This window comes from Plecotus auritus (genome assembly GCF_963455305.1).
Source record: "Plecotus auritus genome assembly, chromosome: 7".
Taxonomy (NCBI): domain Eukaryota; kingdom Metazoa; phylum Chordata; class Mammalia; order Chiroptera; family Vespertilionidae; genus Plecotus; species Plecotus auritus.
Window position 1 is genome coordinate 152,734,935 of NC_137774.1, and position 23,199 is coordinate 152,758,133.

At 41.5% G+C, this 23,199-nt stretch overlaps 1 protein-coding gene across 1 annotated transcript; it reads right to left on the reverse strand.

Annotated features, from left to right (window-relative positions):
• Positions 1-1,126: 1,126 nt before the first annotated feature.
• Positions 1,127-23,198, reverse strand: LOC308253573 (UPF0489 protein C5orf22). Its single transcript, XM_080679168.1, has 9 exons — positions 23,017-23,198; positions 21,056-21,201; positions 18,687-18,836; positions 15,764-16,193; positions 13,220-13,282; positions 12,665-12,786; positions 10,861-10,927; positions 6,017-6,156; positions 1,127-2,976 (listed from the first exon to the last, which is right to left on the reverse strand). Exons 1-9 carry the CDS (start codon positions 23,095-23,097, stop codon positions 2,844-2,846), a joined length of 1,332 nt encoding a protein of 443 aa, XP_080535294.1. The 5' UTR covers positions 23,098-23,198; the 3' UTR covers positions 1,127-2,843.
• Between the last annotated feature and the right edge of the window lies 1 nt (position 23,199).

Consider the following 23,199-nt stretch of genomic DNA (forward strand, 5'->3'; position numbering starts at 1 on the left):
AGCGTTTTGAAGTCAGAGACAAGGGAGCTGTCGGTGGTGATGGGCTGAGGACTCAACAAGGAAGGTCTTCGAAGGAAGTGAAATGGGCAGCCTCAGGCCTGCCTCCCCGCTGCAGGGGGTTCCTGCTTCTGAATCACAGGAGCCAAACTTAAGAAATACTGATGTGCAAAATGCCAACTCCCTAATTTGTGATGGTAAGATGCAACCTTCCAGCGAGTGGCCAGAATATTCACTGTTCAGAGAATATTCACTCTCCTAAGAATTGAGGGTCACAGAAACGTTAGTCACAACTTCATTTGTTGAACTCAGATGAAGAGTAAAGAGAGAGAACGGCGCTGGTGTTTGGAGTCCCGGGAGGGCAGCTGGCAGCAGTGAGCCAGAGCAGACAGGACCTGTTAGTTCAGAAGCACTACAAGAGCGCTGCGGCTCAGGATGGCCAGGCAGGGCCCCGCAGGCCAACAATGAAAGATGTCCCACAGAAGAAGGAGATAATCTTGTACTAAGAAACATGCCACTGACTATAAACTATTGGTAGTACAATGAATATGTTGTCAGCAATCCAGGACCACTACAGCTAAAATAAAATCAGTATTTGGAGATAATCCTACATAATAAAAACGTAATATGCAAATTGACCCTAATGCCAGAACGACCAGAACGACTTACTCTACCAGTCACTATTGAGGCGCACTGACCACCTCTTGGTCCCTTTCCCTGGCCGGCAGGCTCCCATCGCCTGATGGCGAACAGGGAACCAGGGGTGGGTGGTGGCGGGGAGTGGGGCCAGCTGGGGAAGATGGCCCTGATCGCAGGCCAGGCCTAGGGACCATTCCCATGACTGAATTTCGTGTGCCGGGCCTCTAGTATCACATAAAGAATGAAGGACTTTGACCATGAGCTCCTTGAGGACCTAGAACACTTCAAGATATCAAAGCTATGGCCTATGCTTACATTTAAGTCACTTTTTAAAGACGCCACTCAAAAGCCCCTGCTTCACTGATATTCGTGCCTAATCCAAACATAGTACTGTGATGTTTCTCACTGGTACTCAGAATACATATGCAGGATGTCTTGATAAATTAAGTATTTTCCTATTTGAAATAAGCAGAGACATAATTTGCTGAGTTGGTTTTAGTCAACAAGTAGGGAATGAATTTTATTCTTCTAAAAGAATTACAGACCATGAGAACTAAACAATCTAAGTGTCCCTAAAAAGGAAATTGATGCTCTCTTGTTCTACCTGAGTTAAAACAATGATGAATCACATCAGTTCATGGGAATTGTAATAAATGACTACTAGCTAAACCAGACCCATAAGGTCAATGCTATGAACAAACCGAGATTATATACAATTAATTAGTACTACAGTTTAGTTTAAAATTTCAAAACCTCAATACACACCTGTTTATTTCTTTTAGCACACAAAATTAATTTACTCGTAAAAGTAACATCTGTTTACAGTACTCGAATAAAAATTTAAAAATAAATAACACTACTTTACAATTCTGATCTTACAGAGAAATAAACTTTTTGGCACATAATGTTTTATCAAAATAGAAAATTAAATCAGTTTGCTTTGCTTTTCATAATAGAAATAAGCATTCACACTATCAGCCTTGGAAAATCCACTTGGTGACCAGAAAAACAGAATCACTGGAAAAATGGGATCTGGTGCCATCTAGTGAGTGGTAATGGTAATGTGACTGTGGCTACAGCCATTAAGTTAAGTAACACTATAATTTTAGTTACATGCAACTCAACAGGTACACATGTGCTCAGGGCCTGAAAGTTACATGCAAAAATGAAGACAACTACTGTGGTAGGACTGAGGAATAATGGATTTTTTTTTTCTGTAAATGTCATCCTACCTTTGAAAGAAAAAGAAATCAAGGAGGTAAAAATGATTACTGAACATGAGGGATACTAAAGGGGGAGACTTGGGCCAATTGAGTAAATGAAAAGTTCTGTGGTTACTATAGGAGCAAGTCAGGTAGGCTCTCTTATGCTTACTCACGGGAAGCTGGTGGAAGGCCAGAGTTAAGGACTTAAACTTTTCCCTGCTATTTACATGAAGACCTGGTTTATTTGAAAAAAGTATCTACCCAGACTGCCAATAAAGTGGCACTTAGGAAATATAATGACAATCAATGCTCACACTTACCTTCGTGGAGGCCAAAACTCCAGAATGGCTTTTCTGATTAGCAAACTACAGTTAATTTTTGTTTGGTTGAGTTTACTGAAACAGACCTCCTCAACCAACAATGCTGAGAGCATTTTTAGCAAGAGCTGGGCTACAGAACAAACACTCACAGAGAGGTAGACTTCCTGTAAAATTTTCATGGACTGGCATGTTATTACTATTTTGGTAGTAGCTTTTGAGAATATTACTTTCCTGTAAGGCCAGGTTTGTGGCTGTCCTTCCATGATTTGTTTCTTAGCTGTCCCTCAAAAGGGCAGGGCCTTGTCTGTTCTGTTCATTACCATATACCCAGCGGGGAATTATGTCTGACACATGTCTCAATAAATGTCAGCTAGTTGAGTGAATAAATCAATGAATGAATCAATCTCATACAGTCCAACCGACTTATGGGAAAAAGGGAAAAGAGGAAGAAACAAAACACCCTCACAAAGTGAGGACAATTACAGAAAGGAAGGAAGATAAGCAACAGGGCTAGTCTTGATGCCAACAAAATTGCCATCATTCAACAACTGACGGTACCTGAAGGATTTTAAGTCAAAGTTAATATAAAAACAAAGTGTCTTCTGGAAGACTCATTTACAAATAAGTTAATGAAAACCTGCTACTACATCGAAATGTGATAGGAGTCCAGTGTTTTGCTGTTTCAAGGTGGAGAAGACTCTGCTGAGTACACCAGGTGGAGGTCTAGAGTCCCATAGAGGGAGCGGAGCACACTGAGGACTTTTTCCTGGATGGCGTCAACTTGCTCAGAAGGACAGTAATCATCCAGACTTGACCTGGAACCAAAAAGAGAAAGAAAAAAAACCCCAACCACATAAATAGGATGAGATCACTGAGCAGTGAGGAAAAGCCTGTATGTGTTCACTTCAATATAAAATAGAAAGTAGCTAAATTTTGGAATAATAGCAGTTGAAAGCTACTAAATGTTTATTCATGTCAGGTACATGACACAAACTATGTTCTTTAATCTTCTCAGCCACACCAAGAAACAGGTACATTTACCTTCCCTTTAAAGGAATCTGAAACTGAGAAAGATTAACATGCACAGGTCCCATAGCGAGTGAGTGCTACTAACGGGTTTGAAGCCACAGGGCCCATCTTCAAAGGCCAGGTGCTTCCTCAGTGGACTGCTGTTGCCCTGAAAGGGAGATGTTGCTGGGAATCCTGGGGCTTATTATTGTAGTGATTGGCATCCTTCTCCTTTTATGTGTACAACTAGAGGCCCGGTTCATGAAATTCGTGCATGGGGGTGTGTGTGTGTCCCTCAGCCCAGCCTGCACCCTCTCCAATCTGGGACCACTCGAGGGATGTCCGACTGCCCGTTTAGGCCCGATCCCACTGGGCCTCACAATCCAGGACTGCTGGCTCCCAACTGCTCGCCTGCATACCTTCCTGATTGCTCCTAACCGCTTCTGCCTGCCAGCCTGATCACCCCCTAACCACTCCCTGCCAGCCTGATTGATGCCTAACTGCTCCCCTGCCAGCCTGGTCACCCCTAACTGTCCTCCCCTGCAGGCCTGGTACCCCCCAACTGCTCTACCCTACAGGCCTGAGTCCCCCCCAACTGCCCTTCCCTGCAGACCCAATCACCCCCAACTTCCCTCCTCTGCTGGCTGGGTCACCCCTAACTGCCCTCCCCTCCAGGCTTGATCGCCCACAACTGCCCTCCCTTGCAGGCCTGGTTCCTCCCAACTGCCCTCTCCTGGGGCCTGATTGCCCACAACTGCCCTCCCTTGCAGGCCTGGTTTCTCCCAACTGCCCTCCCCTGCTGGCCATCTTGTGGTGGCCATCTTGTGTCCACATGGGGGCAGCCATCTTGTGTGTTGGAGTGATGGTCAATCTGCATATTACTCTTTTATTAGATAGGATAGAGGCCTGGTGCATGGGTAGGGGCCAGCTGGTTTGCCCTGAAGGATGTCCCTGATCAGGGTGGGGGTTCCCTTGGGGTGTGGGGCGGCCTGGGCGAGGGGCCTGTGGTGGTTTGCAGGCCGGCCACGCCCCCTGGTGACCCAAGTGGAGGCCCTGGTATCTGGGGTATATTTATCTTCTACAATTGAAACTTTGTAGCCTGGAGCAGAGCCAAGCCTTCTGCTTGCTCCGTGGCAGCAGCCTTTTTTTTGGATTTATGTATCTTCTATAATTGAAACTTTGTAGCCTTAAGTGGCGGAAAGCTTGGCTTCCTCCATCACCGGGGGCAACCCTAGCCTCCTGCTCTTTCCAGCTCCATGGCTGCCGCCATTTCTGTTTGGTTTTATGTATCTTCTATCATTGAAACTTTGTAGCCTTGAGTGGAGGCCTAGGCTGGCAAGGGCAGGCAGAAAGCTTGGGTTCCTCCATCGCCAGGGAAACCCAAGCCTCCCTCCTGCTCTCTATGGCCGTAGCCATCTTGGTTGGGTTTATTTGCATATTCACTCCTGATTGGCTGGTGGGCGTGGCTTGTGGGCATGGCTTGTGGGTGTAGCGGAGTGATTGTTAATTTGCATATTACTCTTTTATTAGATAGGATTATGTGTATAAGTAGGTTACTGCTATAGACTAAGACTAAGTCTTTGTGTACCCTCCCTCCCCCTGAAATTCATTATGTTGGAACCTAATTCCCAATGTGATCATATCTGGAGGTGAGCCTTTGGGAGGTGATTAGGTCATGAGGGTAGGATCTCATAAATGAGATTAGTGCCTTTACAACAAAGATCCCAGAGAGCTCCTTCACCCCTCCCACCACGTGAGGTTACAGGGAGAGGACAGCTTCTATGAACCAGGACCCAGGTCCTCACCACAACACTGAATCTGCTGGTGTCTTCATCTTGGACTTCCCAGCCTTTAGGCTGTGAGAAATAAATTTCTGTTGTTTATAAGCATAGGTCTATGATATTTTGCTCTTGTAGTTTGAATGGACTAAGACAATTCTATTATCTATATGTTATGTATAATATCTATATACTTTAAAATTATGCATGATTAGATTATCTATGAATTTTTGTGGTAGGACGATAAAAGATGTTATAAAATGCTTGTCATATAAAATATAAACATTATTTGAGTATTTAAAGCAGTTATTTTAGAATCTAACAGTTCTCTATAAAACCAGCCCAAATATGAACATAAAGTTTTTATTGCTGTAACTATTTAGCACATTAGTATGTTTAAATTTAAAACATGGCAGCAGCTAAATATTCCTTTGAAGGACACAGAAATGGGAATTCCTGTGTTTATCTGAATAACAAACACCAACTTCAAAGACAACATGTTCTTTGCTAACCATTACTAAGAGGAAAGAGAAAATACAACATCTGAAATTTGAGCTGAGAAGGTAAAAAAATAGATAAAAATTACTGTATCAATAATCAGCAGATTCATTTAGGGAGATTTGTATTAATTCATCTAGAAAGGTTGTCACTGCTATAACAATTTGCCACAAACATAGAGGCTTACAGCAACACAAATTCATTCTAGTTTTGTTGGAGGTCAGGAATCCTGAAATAAAGGTACTGTGGGACTGTGTTTCTTCTCTTTGCTCTGGGAAAGAACCTGTTTCTTTGCCCTCCCACCTATAGGCTGCCTGCAGTCATTCCTGACCTTGTGGCCCCATCTCCATCTTGAAAGCCAACATCCTGGCACCTTCCAATCTCTCTGACTCTGACCCTCCTACCCTTCCTTGTAAGGATCCCCGTGATTACATTCCATCCACCGAGATAATCCTTGAGTTAACCAACACCTGTAAAGTCCTTTTGCCAATATAAGCCAACATTTTCATAAGTTCTTAAGATTAGGACATGAACATTGTTGATGGGCCTTTATTCAGGCTATCACACTTACCTTGCAATTGTTACAAGAGTAGGTTTTGGTAAATTTTTCAGTAAATAATATACAGACTGAATAAGATACTCAATTTCTTGTTCTGTGCTGACATGGTGAGGAAGTTCTGAATAATCACAGGTTAGACCAGCCTGATGAACCTGAAAATAAAGACAATTAAAAATTACACTGTAAGGCTTTATTGTTTTTAGAAGATTCCTTATCCATTAATTGCCTTGCTGACAAATCTTTTATTATTTTTGTGAATTGGGATAACTTTTTCCTTAATTTTTGTGCCACAGAAGTTACTTATTTTCTCAAGTTTGTAAGAACTGGCCTAGACTCTTATTTGGGCCTGATGCCTTTTCTAGAAATAGTTCTTTAACTACTCTTTAAATTTATTTTCTGATTATGGATTCATTCAGTTTCTGTATTTACATGAGTCTTTCTGACAATTCACATTTTCTAGCAAATTATCCATTTCACCTAGATTCTAAAAGCTGATATAAACCTATACATAATATTCTCACCTTACCTTTTCTCCCAGTGTATTATTTTCTTTTTCAATAGATGCACTTAGTACTACATTCAAAGCTTTAGGAAGATATAAGGGAGAGTCTTCCTATCTTATTTAACCTACTGTTCCTAGTTTCTTTTTTTTTTTTTAAATAAATCTTTATTCAGATTATTACAATTATTTCTCCTTTTTCCCCCCAGAGCTCCCCTCCACCCATTTCCCACCCCACCTTCTGCCCTTACCTCCCCCCTCACTGTCCTCATCCATAGGTGTATGATTTTTGTCCATTCTCTTCATGAACCCCCCATACCCCTTTCCCCCTGAGAATTATCAGTCCACTCCCTTTCTATGCCCCTGATTCTATTATATTCACCAGATTATTCTGCTCCTCAGGTTTTTAATTCACTTGATTTTTAGGTTCGCTTGTTGATAGATATGTATTTGTTGTTCATAATTTTTCTCTTTACTTTTTTCTTCTTCCTCTTCTTTAAGAATACCTTTCAGCATTTCATATAATACTGGTTTGGTGGTGATGAACTCCTTCAGCTTTTTCTTATCTGTGAAGCTCTTTATCTGCCCTTCAATTCTGAATGAGAGCTTTGCTGGGTAGAGTAATCTTGGTTGTAGGTTCTTGCTATTCATCACATTGAAAATTTCTTGTCACTCCCGTCTGGCCTGCATAGTTTCTGTTGAGAAGTCAGCTGACTGTCGTATGGGTGCTCCCTTGTAGGTAATTAACTGTTTTTCTCTTGCTGCTTTTAATATTCTCTCTTTGTCTTTTGCTCTTGGCATTTTAATTATGATGTGTCTTGGTGTGGTCCTCTTTGGATTCCTTTTGTTTGGGGTTCTGTGGGCTTCCTGGACTTGTAAGTCTATTTCTTTCACCAGGTGGGGGAAGTTTTCGGTCATTATTTCTTCAAATAGGTTTTCAGTATCTTGCTCTCTCTCTTCTTCTGGCACCCCCATAATTCTGATGTTGGTACGCTTGAAGTTGTCCCAGAGTCTTCTTACATTATCTTCAACTTTTTGGATTTTTTTTTTTGCTTTTTGCTTTTTCGGTTGAGTGTTTTTTGCTTCTTTGTATTTCATTTCTTTGACTTGATTCTTGTGTTCCTCTATTCTGTTTCTGGGTCTCTGTATAATATTTTTTATTTCAGTCAGTGTATGTTTAATTTCTAGTTGGTCCTTTTTCATATCTTCAAGGGTCTCGTTATATTTATCGGCCTTTTCTAGGATATTCTTAAAAAGTCTTATAACCGTGGTTTTGAATTCTATATCCAGTCGTTTGTTTTCCTCCATTTCTTTCGTTTGTGATCTGATTCTTTGACCCCGCATTTTCACTGATTCCCTGAGTTGGTAAGGTAGATATTTGTGCTAGGTTTCCAATATGGCCCAGTGGGTCTGCTTCCCCAGTTAACCTGAGGTGGACACTCTTGGTGCACCCCTTTGTGGACTGTGTGTACAGCCTTGTTGTAATTAAGTCTTTATTGTTGTTGGTATCACTGGGAAGAATTGACCTCCGGGCCAGTTGGCTGTAAGGATCAGCTGTGTCTATGCTGGGAGAAGTTTGGTGCTGGAGACAGCCTTATAGGATTAGACTTGCCAAATTGCAATAGCCTCTGTGCTCAGCTTGGACGGGGTGGAGTCTCAGTCTTGGCTTCCTGTCAGCCTTGCCCTTGCGCGCATGTGCGCTTTCAGTCCTCCGCCTTCCCCAGCTTGAGTCTCCGCCTGAGAGTCCAGACTCCCCCCACAAGAGCGTGGGTCCCCAGGGGCTCGCCTGGAACTGGGGTTCACTGCAGTCAGAACTGGGGCTCAGTGCCGTCAGAAGCCTCTGACTCCCTTCCACTAGGGAAAGCCTGTGGCAACCTCCACAGCCTTTGTGCGCACTGGCGCGAGTGCGCTTTCAGTCCTCCGCCTTCCCCGGCTCCCGAGTCTCCGCCCGAGAGTCCAGTCTCCCCCCACAAGAGCGTGGGTCCCCAGGGGCTCGCCTGGAACTGGGGTTCACTGCAGTCAGAACTGGGGCTCAGTGCAGTCAGAATCCTCTGATTCCCTTCCACTAGGGAAAGCCTGTGGCAACTTCTGCAGCCTTTGTGCGCACTGGCGCGCGCGCGCGTGCGCACTTTCAGTCCTCCGCCTTCCCCGGCTCCCGAGTCTCCGCCCGAGAGTCCAGACTCCCCCCGTAAGAGCGTGGGTCCCCAGGGGTTCGCCCGGAACTGGGGTTCAGTGCAGTCAGAACTGGGGTTCAGTGCGGTCGGAGGCTTCCTTCCCCCTTCCGCCACAGAAAGTCAGCCAGGCTCTCAGCCGCCCTTCCTCTCTGCGCGCACAAAGCCCCTTTGTCGTACCTCCAATTCTCTGTGAGCTTTTCTCTTTCCTTCTAGTTGTAGAATTTTCACTCAGCCTGCTTTCCTGTGGTTCTGGATGGTGTCCGTTCTGTCTTTTAGTTGTAGTTTTGAAATTGTTGTGCGAGGCAGCAGTTTAGGTGTTTACCTATGCCGCCATCTTGGTTTCTTCTAAATAGTGCCTTTTCACTGTTCCTAGTTTCTTGTGCATCCCTTGTGTAAAAGCACATACTACTGATATCTATACATGCGTTTTAAATATAAGTGACTGGCACCAAACTCAATATGCCTGAAAGCTGGAAGTGGCTCACAAGCTGGCATTTTGCAGCTTCTGCTTTAAAGTTCTGGAAAACTGGATCTCAAATATGTCACAGTTTTGCCTAGCGTACATGAGTGCAAAGCATGGGGAAAACACTAATCTGCTATTTTATTGGAGACTCTGGATTAACATCAAAGATTTAACTGGCAATGATCTGTCAATGTAGTAAAATGACACTCTGCATGATCTTTTCTACTAAATTGATTAAAACACTCAGTGTCCTAACCCCGCAGCTATAGGCATGCCATATTTGATTACATAATCTGACTGAGCCCATGACATCCCTTCTCTCAATGTATAAAACCCTCCCAACCATCACAAAACTCAGATGCAATGGAACAATGAAAGTAGATCTGCATGAAGTCACGTGCATTAATATCACACGAGCGCAAGCATTTTAAACCCTAAGTGTCTTCTCTTTCATTCTTTATTTTTTATTTGATCCTCACCCAAGGAGTGAGAATATTTTTCCCATTGACTTTTAGAGAGAGTGGGAGGGAGGGAGAGGAGGAGGGAAAGAAAAAGAGAGTGGAGGGAGAGAGAGAGAAACATCGATGTGATAGACACACATCAACTGGTTGCTTCCCACATGTTCCCTAACCAGGAGCTGGGGTTGGACCTGCAACCCAGGTATGTGCCCTTGACCGGAAATCAAACCTGTGACCCTTCAGTGCCCAGGCTGATGCTCTAACCATTGAGCACTGCTGGTCAGGGCTTCTCTTTCATTCTTAGTAACTGCCATTAAAAAGAAGGATGACTATATATGGTGCTAGCTGGGTATTAGAAATACTGGGTGAACACTTTGTAAAGTATATGATTGTCTCACCACTATGCTGTACACCTGATCCCAATACAAAATAATACTGAATGTAGAGAAAAAGAAAAAAAAAGGTGAGTCTTAGATTAGCCACAATTTAACCAAAATATTCTTTTGCTGGTATTTTTCTCATAAAGTTAGCATTAAATCAACATATAAACTTCAGTTCATTTCATATGAGGTGGTTCGATTGTATTCCATGATTAAATAAAATATTAAGAAGCACCAGAAGTAAAAGAACAGAAGGCTGGGGGCGGGGGGGCGGGGAGGGGGGAGGTCTCAGCTCTGGCACAAAATAGGAGAAAAGGCACATGAACTGCAGCTGGGAAAATTTATACGTCAAAGACTGCAGAATGATATAAAAATAAAAGAGATTATCATTAAAGGTATTGTCTTTTGCCACAGAATTCAAATCACTGCTGGCAAACCAAGTCAGTTATACAGCTGATTCAGTTAAGATGCAAGAACCAACTCACCAGAGCGCCTTCTTGTGTCTTTCTGTTTGGTTTTTATAATCAGAAAATTTTATAGTCAGGAAACAAAGGAGGAAAGGAGTAAAAAAATGAAATTGTATTCTTTCTTTTCTCTGGGAAGAAGAGATCTGACAGAAACAAAAACAAAACCCCACAAAAACAAAAATACAGCACTTTTGCCTCCTAGGTAAAATTGGGAAAAATATGTTATTCCTAGAAAAATGAAAAAATGTTCCAGCTTCTAAAAAGCATGTATTTCTTTCTCACCACTTAAAAAATATTCATTCAAACTTCCCAAGAACACGAATAAAAGTGACTTACTTTAACAAAAAGCACACTTTTCTACCAAAAAATGCCTTTGGAAAGGGCCAATTTTTTACTTCAATATAAAGTAATTTACCATTTCATAGTCTGGCACGTCCATCCGTTTTTTCAAACTCTGCACAAGTGGAACTAGTGATTCCATTCTGGAAAATAGCCACAGCTCAATTAAACATCACAGTTCCTCAACCAAAATTACAGTAGCCAGTAATACATTACCCTTAAAATTCACCATTAACAATATGATTCTTGGGAAATGAAAGATAACGCTGTTCAAATGTCATCTTAAAAATGTTCCCTGCTGTTTTCTTACCTAAAAAGATTACAGATTGTGTTCAAGATTGAAAATTAGCACTTGAAAAACTGAGCTTTTCCTTTTCTTTAAAAATGCAAGTTCTACTGTGACTTTAAAAGTCACTTTGTCAGCAAGAAAAGTGCCTTTAGCACACAGTGTTGAAAAAAGCTTGAACTGATGTTAAAGTGCCGGGTTAATATTTACTGATGTGATTGTGGGTAAGTAATACATAACAAAGGAAGATATCTCTCCCTTATCATTTAGCCAAATAATTTCTCTTCCCAGAGATAATTGCTTTTCTAGTTTCATCCTTATTCTTCCAGAGACCTGTTGAATTATCTATACATATAAAAGCCTAAGCAAAAAAAAAAAAAAAAAGCCTAAGTGAACATTCCAACCAGAACGACCAGTTGTTATGATGCGCACTGACCACCAGGGGGCAGATGCTCAATGTAGTAGCTGCCCCCTGGTGGTCAGTGCGCTCCCACAGCCAATCTCCCGTGGCCCCTCTCCCCGGGCTGGCCAGCCAACCTCCTAGGGTCCCTCCCCTCTGCCGGCCACCCGCACCCCCCCCCCCCCCCCCCCGCCCATAGGCCTCGATCGCTGGCCAGGCCTAGGGATCCCACACATGCATGAATTTGTGCACCAGGCCTCTAGTTTTCAATAACTGTTACATAACAAATCTTAGTGGCTTGAACTACTATGATTCTAACTTTCTGTATTTTATTGCTGCCTTATGACGGATTTCTTACATTTACACCTAGAGAATAGTCTGTGGGAGATCAATTTGAAAATAAGCTGGTTCTGGTCTTCTATGCTCATGGGCACACAAAGTTTGTGTCTGACAGTTTTATTTTAGTTACCTGATCTTGTCAGTTTATATAATTTAAAGAATTACTTTAGAGAAAGGTAGCAATACTATTTATGTCACTCACTATTCTTTCAAACTAACATTAATACTAAAGGCATTCTTCACTCTGCCCCCAAATCAACAGACGATCACTTAAAAAAAACTTTTGTCTCCCTATTTTCAGGTCAACACTGAGAGAATTAGCCAAATAAATGACCTGATGAAAATCTCAGCTCTCAAATCTTGCTCCTTGATGCTATGGGCAGCAAGAAAAGAAACTCTTCTACTCCTAGTTGAGCTATCCTTAAAAAGAGGCACATTTTCACATTATAACTTACTAGTCTAGTAAATTTTTTAAATTTTACTTAGAGCAGGGATGGTCTTACTCATCTTTAATCTTCCATGAAACCTACCACATCTTGTACATACTAGGGGCAGCTGCTGCACAATGACTAAAAGCACACCCTCTTGCTATGTGATCTGGGATGACTTAACCTCTGTGCCTTAGTTTCCTCATCTATAAAATAGACATAATAATAATGAAGCCATAAGATTGTTATAAGCAATAAATAATGCAAGGAAAACCTTAGAATTTGGATTATATTGGGCACACAGAAAAAACTAGTAAATTTGTGTTGAAATTTAATACTAATTTTTAAAAGCAACTTAGTAAATTTAACAATCTATCTAGAACTGAAATATAGTAGAGTTGGAGAAAAAAATGTCTGAAGGTCTTACCCAGGATTTGAAGCCCATTTCTGTACAGTTTCTTCATCATCACCATCACACAAATCAGCAAAAGTAGCTTCTAAATCTTCTAATTGGTGAATTCGAGTATCAACACAATCTACCAAATCTTCCTTTAAATGCATAGAAAAGCCGAGATTATAGTTATTCTTTCAAAAACAAGTGAAGGAGGGTGGGGGAAGTGGAAGTGGGCAAAGGAGGGATAAACGGGAACAGAGACTTGATTTTGGGTAGTGTACAATGCAGTATGCTGATGCTGTTTTATTGGGTTGTACACTTGAAACTTGTATGGTTTTATTAACCAATGTCACTCCAATAAACTTAATTTAAAAATAAATAATTTTAAAAATACCCTATTTTGTAAAACAAAACAAAAACATCTCAATTCAATTCATTAAAACATGATTTTCAAGTGCAAGTCATAGACTTCACCAATAAACACACACACAAATATTTTGGACAGTTGAGAGCCCTCTAATAAGCTATTAAGATATTATTAAATATGTGACAAATAGATAAAGCCCAAAAGAAATAAATGGAGGATACCTCTGTCAGGTTGGTGCCAGGCTTTTTAAATTGGTACAGCTCTTGTAAGATTTTGTATTCCTCCTAAAAACAACACAAAAAAAATCCATATACTAGAAAAAATTTAATTTTATCAATGATATGCTTAAGTGAAAAATGGCTGTGCTACAAGAACATCTTACATAATCATTAAAAGCTCTATCTGGGAAAATCAGGCAAAATGTATAATTTAGATTTCATTGTAAATATTATCATTTCTTCAGAGTTAACTCTATCCATCTAGGCATGACAAGTAGAGGTCTATGATTATTTAGATAAATCACAATGGCTTCTGATATGTATACAGAATAAGGATTGTAAAGTGCAGCAGCATCATTATAAATCAAAAACTGAACTTAGAAAAAAGACAATTAATTTGAATCTCCCCAAAATAGATCTGGGACAACTTTCTGAACATTAAGGCAAGCTGATACACATGCCCATAAAATTCACCTTTGAATGCTCATTTGGACCATGAACTCATCAGTTTTCCACATACATGATCCTATTTCAGATCAGTGCATACAAGCATTGTCTGGTGATTTGCATTTAAGATCTGCTGAGGTATCCAGAGCTGACTGTAGTCTGTTTTTGTATGGCTTTCAAGTTATTAATGGTATATATAATTACAAAAAACCACCACAGGCCTCACCCAGGCCACCCCACGCCCCAAGAGAACCCCCACCCTGATCTGGGACACCCTTCAGGGCAAACCAGCTGGCCCTCACCTGTGCACCAGGCCTCTATCCTATCTAATAAGAGTAATATGCAAATTGACCATCACTCCAACACACAAGATGGCTGCCCCCATGTGGTCAAAGATCCAGTCCCCATGTGGACACAAGATGGCCACCACAAGATGGCCAGCAAGGGAGGGCAGTTGGGATGGACCAGGCCTGCAAGGGAGGGCAGTTGGGAGCGATCAAGCCTGCAGGGGAGGGCAGTTAGGGGTGACCAGGCTGGCAGAGGAGGGAAGTTGGGGGCGACTGGGCCTGCAGGGAAGGGCAGTTGGGGGGGACCCAGGCCTGCAGGGGAGGGCAGTTAGGGGTGACCAGGCCTGCAGGGGAGGGCAGTTAGGGGTGACCAGGCCTGCAGGGGAGGGCAGTTAGGGCAAACAGGCTGGCAGGGGAGTAGTTAGGCATCAATCAGACTGTCAGGGGAGTGGTTAAGGGGTGATCAGGCTGGCAGGCAGAAGTGGGTAGGGGCAATCAGGAAGGCAGGCAGGCAAGCAGTTGGGAGCCAGCAGTCCTGGATTGTGAGAGGAATGTCCGACTGCCCATTTAGGCCCAATCCTACCGGGATCGGGCCTAAACGGGCAGTGGACATCCCTCGAGGGGTCCCAGATTTGAGAGGGTGCAGGCTGGGCTGAGGGACACACACCCCCGTGCACGAATTTCATGCACTGGGCCTCTAGTGTGTGTGTGTGTGTGTATGTCTCTATATATAAAAGGCTAATATGCCAAGTGTCCGACCATCCAATGGTTCGCTGTGATGCTCACTGACCACCAAGGGCTGCTGAGCTGCTATGAAGCACACAGACCATCAGGAGCTGCTGAGCTGCAGTGACTTGGCAGCATCGGTTCTCGGGTGATGCACCCCGAAACCAGAGAGGCGGGAGCCCGATTTCTCATGGGGCCACACGATTCCACTTCAGCCATGGGTTATGTTGTTGCTGGGGCACTGTTGGCCCTGAATCTGGTTTACTGCACACTTGCATTTGTGTTCCACACCCTGTACAACAGCAACTTTGCAGAGTGCCCTCTCACACTCTGGGACCCCTCAGGGAATCTCGAAGAGCCAGTTTTGGCCGATCCCCGCAGGCCAGGCCGAGGGACCCCACCTGCCGGAGGTACCCTGCTCACTCCGTAGATGCCTTTCAAGCCATGGTGCCACCCCAGGTGCAGCTGGGCCGGGGAGGGATTGCGGGAGGAAGGCTCCAGAGCGTGTCTGGTTTGTCTTGCCCAGTCCCGCCCAACAGCCACCTTCTAATTAATTTCCTTTCAATGTGTACGAATCCGTGAACCTCATGAACCATGTCACTAGTGTGTGTGTGTGTGTGTGTGTGTGTGTGTGTGTGTGTGTGTGTACACACACACACACACACACACACATATATAAAATCATCTCTGGGAAGATAACATAAAAAACTGGCCATAGTATTTGTTTCGAGGTAAGAATCTGAGGGACTGGGAATCGGTAAGAGACTGACATTCTATAACGTACACACTTTCTTCTATTATATCACTTTTTTTTTTTCAACCACCCATGCACACATCACCCCAATTAATAGATGCAAAATAATAAATACTATCTAGAGCAGGGGTCTGTTTTTGTATGGCTTTCAAGTTATTAATGGTATATATAATTACAAAGGGTCTGAAAGAACAAGGAAGAATATGTGACAGAGACCATATGACACCTCCCCAATACAGTCATTACTATCTGGCTGTTTGCAGAAAGTTTGCTGATCCCCGATCTACAGAAATGTCATGTAATTCTCAAGATCTATGTTTTAAAAATGTTTACCTGAGTGAACATTTCTTTGAAGGGATTCTTGACTGAAAAAAAATCTAAGTCAATATCTAAAACAAATGCATCCCCTTTCTTCAAAATTTCCAGAATTTCTCCAGAGCTGACTGTAGTCTGGCATTCCTGGCTCTCAGAAGAACATGAACATGAAGGTTCCAGGCTGGTGTGGACCCTTCTCTGGGTCACTGTGTCATTTTCCAATCCTTCTGAACAAGAGGCACAGTTAGTAGAGGCAGTGTGTTCTGCGTCTTCCCGTGCTAGCTTTGGTTTCTTAGCAGAAGACACTGCATCGTTTTCCTCTTGACTGTTACAGAGTTTATATGGCTTTACCATAATTACATCCAATTGTAAAGGTTTTTGGTTCTCTAGCTGGTCTTCAGTTACATAAAGACCATCACTTAGGAAGTAGTGATCTGTACTTGTTACCCTGGATCAGAGGAAAAAACTATTTTAAAGATGAATAGACAAATTAACTGATGTTTCATTTCTTACAGCATTTCCATGGCATTGCAAATCTATAGGACATATTAGACAAAACCTGATAGCTGCCGTTAATATTTGCACTTCCTATTCTTCTGTAGAAATAGCATTCCCCAAGTTTTTAACGGGGCACACAACTGCCCAGGCACATTTGACTAAGTTCCCACCTTGCTCTCCCCTCCCCACCAACTGGCATATGACATGGAAGTGGCAAGCCCACCTTGGACTATGAGGACAAAGGCAACATTCTAGAGATAATGGGGCGAACAGATAGAAGGAACTGGGGTTACCCAAACTATAGAACTGCCATCTAGGCCCTGGACTGTACGCGGTAAACGAACACAAGAAAGGAAAATGATGCTGTTCAAGCCAGTGCCTTGGCTTTCTCTCCTACCAGTTAAAACTTTATCTCCCCACACCCCGAAAAGAAAATCACTTAAGAGAAAAATTACACATCTGGAAATAATCTCTCATAATAGAAGCTCCCTCTGATGTATTTCAAAGCTTCGTTAAACTTGATATAATCATAGTATTTTAATAAAAACAGCAACTTTAAAAAAACCTTGTACAAGTGCAGAACGTATTTCACAAGTTGCAGATTTCTGATTTTAGACACATTGGCATGATCTTAGCTTTTCAACTATATTATGCCTTGGTAAGTGTTATGAACAGTGAATGCAGGCTCTATCCAACTAAAATAATGGTTAATAGTTATTCCCATCCACTCTACTCCAACATATACAGCCTTAAATTGAAAAAGACATAATTGTCCCAAAAAAGATTAATGATGCAATAAAACTAATGCCCAGGCTTATTAAAAACTGTATCATCCTAAAAAAGACAAAGGCTTAACCTAACTCTGTATTCTTCTTTAATAATGGATATTTTACTTTGTTAGTATCAGTAAAAACATACACATTTCAGACTGCATACCTACATGTATGGGAGTTTCTTTCATAAATTTTTACTTGTAGGATTAAGATCATGAGATAATCAAAATCTTCCTAATATTGTTATTACACTGAGTTTCAAATGTCTATTTCAGATTGCTCAAAATTATTTGATTTTGCAGAAATCCATTATAGGTTAAAGCAGGCCTACTCACTGAAGTATCAATAAAAATCCTACCACTCCTTCACATATGCTGGTATTATGTAAAATATTTATTATATGAGGAACCCTATTTATTTAGTATTATATCCTCAATAAATACAATTTCATATATACAAAATTAAGTTATTTGTGTAACTGATAACAATATATAACAAAAGTGATTCATATTATGAAGGTAAGCCAGAAGTAAAAACTATCATTTTCAATGAGAAAGATTATTTCATCTTCAATGTATGACCATTTAATCCCACTATCCTTCATGTTATAGAAAGTAGTTCCGCTACTTAAAACATTCATCTCATCAAAAGAGAATTAAGAAGATACACAAAACATTGGTTACATAGCTTTACAACAAAAATAGTTGCACATGTAAACTGCCAGAGTATTCTGTAGTTTAATTTAGATTATCTAAAGCTGGTCATGTTAATAAAATTAAAACACCAAATCTACTTTTTAGCCATTTGATTTATAAAAAAAAAAAAAAAAAAAAAGTAAGCCCAGCTGGTGTGGTTAAGCATCGACCTCTGAACCAGGAGGTCATGGTTCTATTCCCAGTAAGGGCACATGCCCAGGTTGCAGGCTTGATTCCCAGTAGGCGGCATGCAGGAGGCAGCGGATCAATGATTCTCTCTCATCATTGATATTTCTATCTCTCTTCCTCTCTCCCATCCTCTCTGAAATAAAACAAACAAACAAATAAATAAATGTGAGATAATTCTGCTTTTTCATTACTAATTGCTCCATTCAGCAGATCATAGTTATACTGGAAGAAAATAGTAAATGTATCATTAAATATTTAAATCTAAAAAGTACTTCAACGATTTAATGGAATTAGTCAACAATGGAGCTAAAATTCAAGATGATGATTATGTTATTCAAAAACAAACTTGGCACCCTGGCCTGGTGACTCAGTTAGCTGGAGTGTTGTCCCATATACCAAAAGGTTGAAGGTTCGATCCTGGTATTCCCAGTTGGGGCCCTGAGAGGCAACTGATAGATGTTTCTCTTTTACATCAATGTTTCTCTCTCTCTCTCTCCTTCCTAATTTTTCTAAAAATCAATAAAAACAATAACCACCAAACATATCCTCGGGTGAGGACTGGAAAAAACACACAACAAAAACCTTGACCAGTAGCAAAATATAAATGGTATGTGAAGAAGGTCAAGAGACTTGAAAACCTGTTCCTGGTGTTTGAGAACTCTTTTTGGAAGAGCTGAGGCTTAATCTGACTCTATATATGTGTTGAGATACTTATAAATTATTGCAGGGATCCAACATAAGATAGAAGCATTCAACCTTTCATACTCATAAATATGAGGAAATTACCTGATTGTTGTGGTAGAAGTGTCTTTGCCTACTAAAAAGTGATGTGTACCCTCTCTGATTTGCTGAGCCCATGTGGGATGAAGCCATATTACATTGGAAAAATGGCCAGCATAAACTGCAGGCATAATCCAGTTCTCAATACTTAATTCTCTGGAAAAGAAACAGAAAGGAAGAATGAAAACTATCAGTGAGTGATTTTTTTCCCAAATGTAATTTCATTCACAATAATATTTTAAGACAGCAGGTCTCAAAGCATGGTCTGAGGGACCCTTGGGAGGTTCCTGAGACCTTTCTTGTGACCACTGGTTAAAAACAGTTTTCCTAAAACACTAAGGCGTTATTTTGTTTTTTCATGGTATTGACATTTGCACAGGTGGTGCAAAGCAATGGTGGGTTGATGTCCTAAGATTAATCAAGGTAACAGAACCAAACTCTACTAGTAGTCATTGTATTCCTCACTACCACGCACTAACACTCTCCCACCCCACCAGAGTCAGTTTCAGGTAAGAATGTCCTTCATGATTAAAACTTGATCTTGAGTATACATTTTAAAATGTGAGTTATATCTATTTTTATATCACAAAATGAGAAGTGCATGGAAAGTACTTTCACTACATACTTTGAAGTAAATGGTTGTCTCAAGGAAAAGCTCTTGTGATTCAATTGCAGGCTAAATACCAAACTGATTAATAAACCATGGTTATTCAGACTTGAACCTGAATTGTTGGATTCTACAGTCTAGCTAAGCTTTAGGAAATTAACACTCATCAAGTGTCGGTATAATATTAAAGAATATTCACAATGATCTGAAAAGGCTATGAAAATTATCTTCCTGAATCTTTTTCATATACTTCCACCAAAACAACATAAGGCAACAGAGTGGATGCAGAAGCAGATATGAGAATCCATCTGTTTTCTATAAAGGAAAATATAAAAGAGATTTATAAAAATTTAAGTAGTATTACTCTTCTTACTAGATTTCTTTTCTGCTTTAGAAAATACATTTGTTTTGCCCTAACCGGTTTGGCTCAGTGGATAGAGCGTCGGCCTGCGGACTGAAGGGTCCCGGGTTCGATTCCGGTCAAGGGCATGTACCTTGGTTGCGGGCACATCCCCAGTGGGAGGTGTGCAGGAGGCAGCTGATCGATGTTTCTCTCTCATCGATGTTTCTTACTCTCTATTCTTCTCCCTTCCTCTCTGTAAAAAATCAATAAAATATATTAAAAAAAAAAAAAAAAGAAAATACATTTGTTTTTCCATAAAATTATTGATGCTAACATATAGAGGTCTATTGTTATTTTGAAATTAATATCTTTAATTTCAAATATGGTAAATATCAATAGATATAACCCACATTAAAGAAAAACATCAATGATTTTTAAGGGTATACAGGAATCCCAATTCTAAAAAGTTTAAGAACCATTATTTTACAACTAAGTGTACAGTCTGCATACCTGCTTCATAATTCTTTTCAATTTCTAAGACATAGAACCTCTAAATATAAAGGAGTAAGGACAATGGCAGAGCTAGCATGTTTCTTTAGAAACTAGTGCTCTGAATTGGGGTTTTGGAAAAAGTGAAATGTAGTAGGGTAAAATTAAATCACATAAGTATCTATCTTTTAATTTTATAAATCAGGAAAATTACTGCTATGTAACTTTTTATATTGTACAAATAGGCTACATTATAACAAATATGTACTTAAAGAGGCAGTGACAGAATTTCAGGAAACTTTCTTACAGAAGAGAAACTAATAAGTAACTATTTAGAGATACATTAGGTATGATTCTTCATGAAGAATAGAGCACAAATCATCAATTTCACTTCCATCTCAATGATTCTATATAACTGAAGGATTTGTGACCTGAAAGTAACGAATTGGGAGGTTGAAAAAACTCAATACTGGAAGACAAGATATACAAATTAAATTATTGCACATTTTCTTGTGCCTCAGTTTTAAAGTGGAGAGGAAGGGAGAACTGGCTCAAATAACTTACCAAGTGTCTTCTATTTCCAAAATTCTATATTTTAAAGCAGAGTTTGGCAAACATTGGCTGAGCCACCTGTCTTTGTAAATAAAGTTTTACTGGAACAAAAGCACAGCCATTTGTTTACATACTGTCTAGAGCTGCTTTCACACTAGGAGGGCAGAAATAAGCAGGTGCAACAGAGACCATATGGCCAGCAAGCCTAAAATATCTACCTGGCTCTTTAAGAAAAAGTCTGTCAACATTAGCTCTAAATAAAACATAAAAGGCAAACAAAACAAACTCATGAGTTTAACAAAGTCCTTTTCCCTTAATTGCTTGTTATCTACTGCAAATTGTATTTTAAGCACATAAACAATCATTAACAAAACCATATATTACCCAAAAAGAGTTTCCTTATCAAACACGGTGTCAGCTGGCATATTCACAGGAATAAGGAGATCTGGATGTGAATCAAAATGCACAAAACTTATATTGCTGTCAGGAAGATGTTTTGAGCCAATGGCTCGGTATATGAACGGCAGAACCTGGAAAAGACACATGCACACATTCAGAATTGGCACTGAAATCATGAGCATACACTCAACTGCAGACTGAAAAACGTTAAATGTAACTGCACATAACCTGAAGCACACCAAGTTGTTAGCAAGCTGGAAAATATATGTCGGAAAAGGGGCTCATTGTAGATGATTTAGATAACGATCTCAACCTTTATCTGTCCCCCCCCCCCCCCCGCCAGAATATCCAACTTGCACCTCCAAAGGCTCTAACGGGCATCTCTGCTGTCATTTTGCCGCCACAACAAACTTAACAATGTGAAGAAACAAAGGACGAAGGCTCAGAAAACACCTGCTAGTTCATACATGTTCTGTCTGGCACTAAAGATGTGTTCACGCTACTTTGGGTCTCAGGGCCCTTCCCGTACTTTAGGAAGGTGTGGTTGGGCTAGGGCGGTCTACAGGGCTTTGTCCGGTTACAGTCTGTATATTTCTAGATTTAAGACTGAATTTGATTAAGCAAAGAAAAAAAACCCTCATAGACACTGACAACTGTATGGTGGTCACCGGAGGGAAAAGGGAATGGGAGCTAGAAGAGGGTAAAGGTGGGATAAAGGACTTGGGGTGGTGAACACACAATACAATATACAGATGATATAGAACTGTACACCTGAAACCTATATAATTTTATTAACCAACTAGAGGCCCGGTGCACGAAATTCGTGCAAAGGAGGGGGGGGGTCCCTCAGCCCAGCCTGCACCCTCTCCAACCTGGGACCCCTCAAGGGGATGTCCAACTGCCAGTTTACACCAGCAGTTAGACATCCCTCTCGCAATCCCGGTCTGCTGGCTCCTAACCGCTCACCTGCCTGCCTGCCTGATAGCCCCTAACTGCTCTCCCCTGCTGGCCTGATCGCCCCTAACCGCCTCTGCCTTGGCCCTGCCACCACCGTGGGCTTGTCCAGAAGGAACACCGAAAGATGTCTGGTCCACCTGGTCTAATTAGCATATTACCATTTTATTAGTATAGATATCACTGCAATAAATTGACTTAAGAAATATCCCACAATGAATTATCAAAAAGAGAAAGAGAAGAGAGAGAAAGACAGAGAGAGAGAGAGAGAGAGAGAGACACTGAATTTGAAAGCACTGCCTAACCCACACTTGCTGTGTGTATCCAGGTCCTGAGAAGCCAAACTTCCTTCCTCTCCTCTTAACTTTCTCCACCCATAAATCCGGATCACCCTTTTCCTCTTTCATATCCAGAGAATTCTCAGTTTATTAATGCTACTTTTAAAAAAATAGTCTCAGATCCATGGACCTCTTTTGTAGGCTTCCATAAATCTGCATTCAGGCACTGTTTTAGCAACTATTAATATATAGAAACGATCTTTAGTATTTATAAACGCGGGACACCGTGTTAAATGTACGTGCACACAATAATACTAACGGCTCTAAGCACGCTACGTGATTGTCCCGGTTTCAGCACGGATGACAGTGCGCATTCTTAACAAAAAGCCCCCCATCCACACCGCAGGACTGTGCTGGCGACCGGAGACAGCAGGAAGCCCGCGTTAAGGTGCAGGTAAAGGTAAGGATTCCGGGCTCTGCGGTCTGACTGCCCAGAGTTCGAATCCCGACACCACCAATCGTTGGCTGTGGGGTTTTGGGGCAAACCGTGCGAGTTAAATGAGTTGCCCGCGGCCGAATAAGTTGCCCCACAAACGCCAGCGCCTACTCTTCCAAGGTAGTCCTGGGGTTCTCCCCACCGCAATGCAACCTGTGCAGTAACACATTCCGGTTCTGTCTGGCCTCCCAGGCCCAGGCTCCGCCGCGCCCGCTCACCTCCTGGTGATCCTCCACCACCCACACCGGGAGTTCGGGGTAGCGCCGGACGCGAGGGCCTTCTCCCGTCGAGTCGCTCATTTTTCCGCGCTCGGCTGCGTCCCACTGAGCCCGAGGACCTGCAGAAGCCAGAGTGTCGGCCCTACCGCCCTCCCCGGGCGGACTGGCACGCTCACCCGGTTG

Coding starts and splice junctions, on each gene's coding strand:
- LOC308253573 (XM_080679168.1), bottom strand. CDS start 23,097: ATGAGCGACTCGACGGGAGAAGGCCCTCGCGTCCGGCGCTACCCCGAA. Junction 16,194..18,686: donor ACTTCTACCACAACAATCAG/GTAATTTCCTCA, acceptor CCTCTGATCCAG/GGTAACAAGTACAGATCACT. Junction 6,157..10,860: donor ACGTGCCAGACTATGAAATG/GTAAATTACTTT, acceptor CTTTATTTTCAG/GTTCATCAGGCTGGTCTAAC.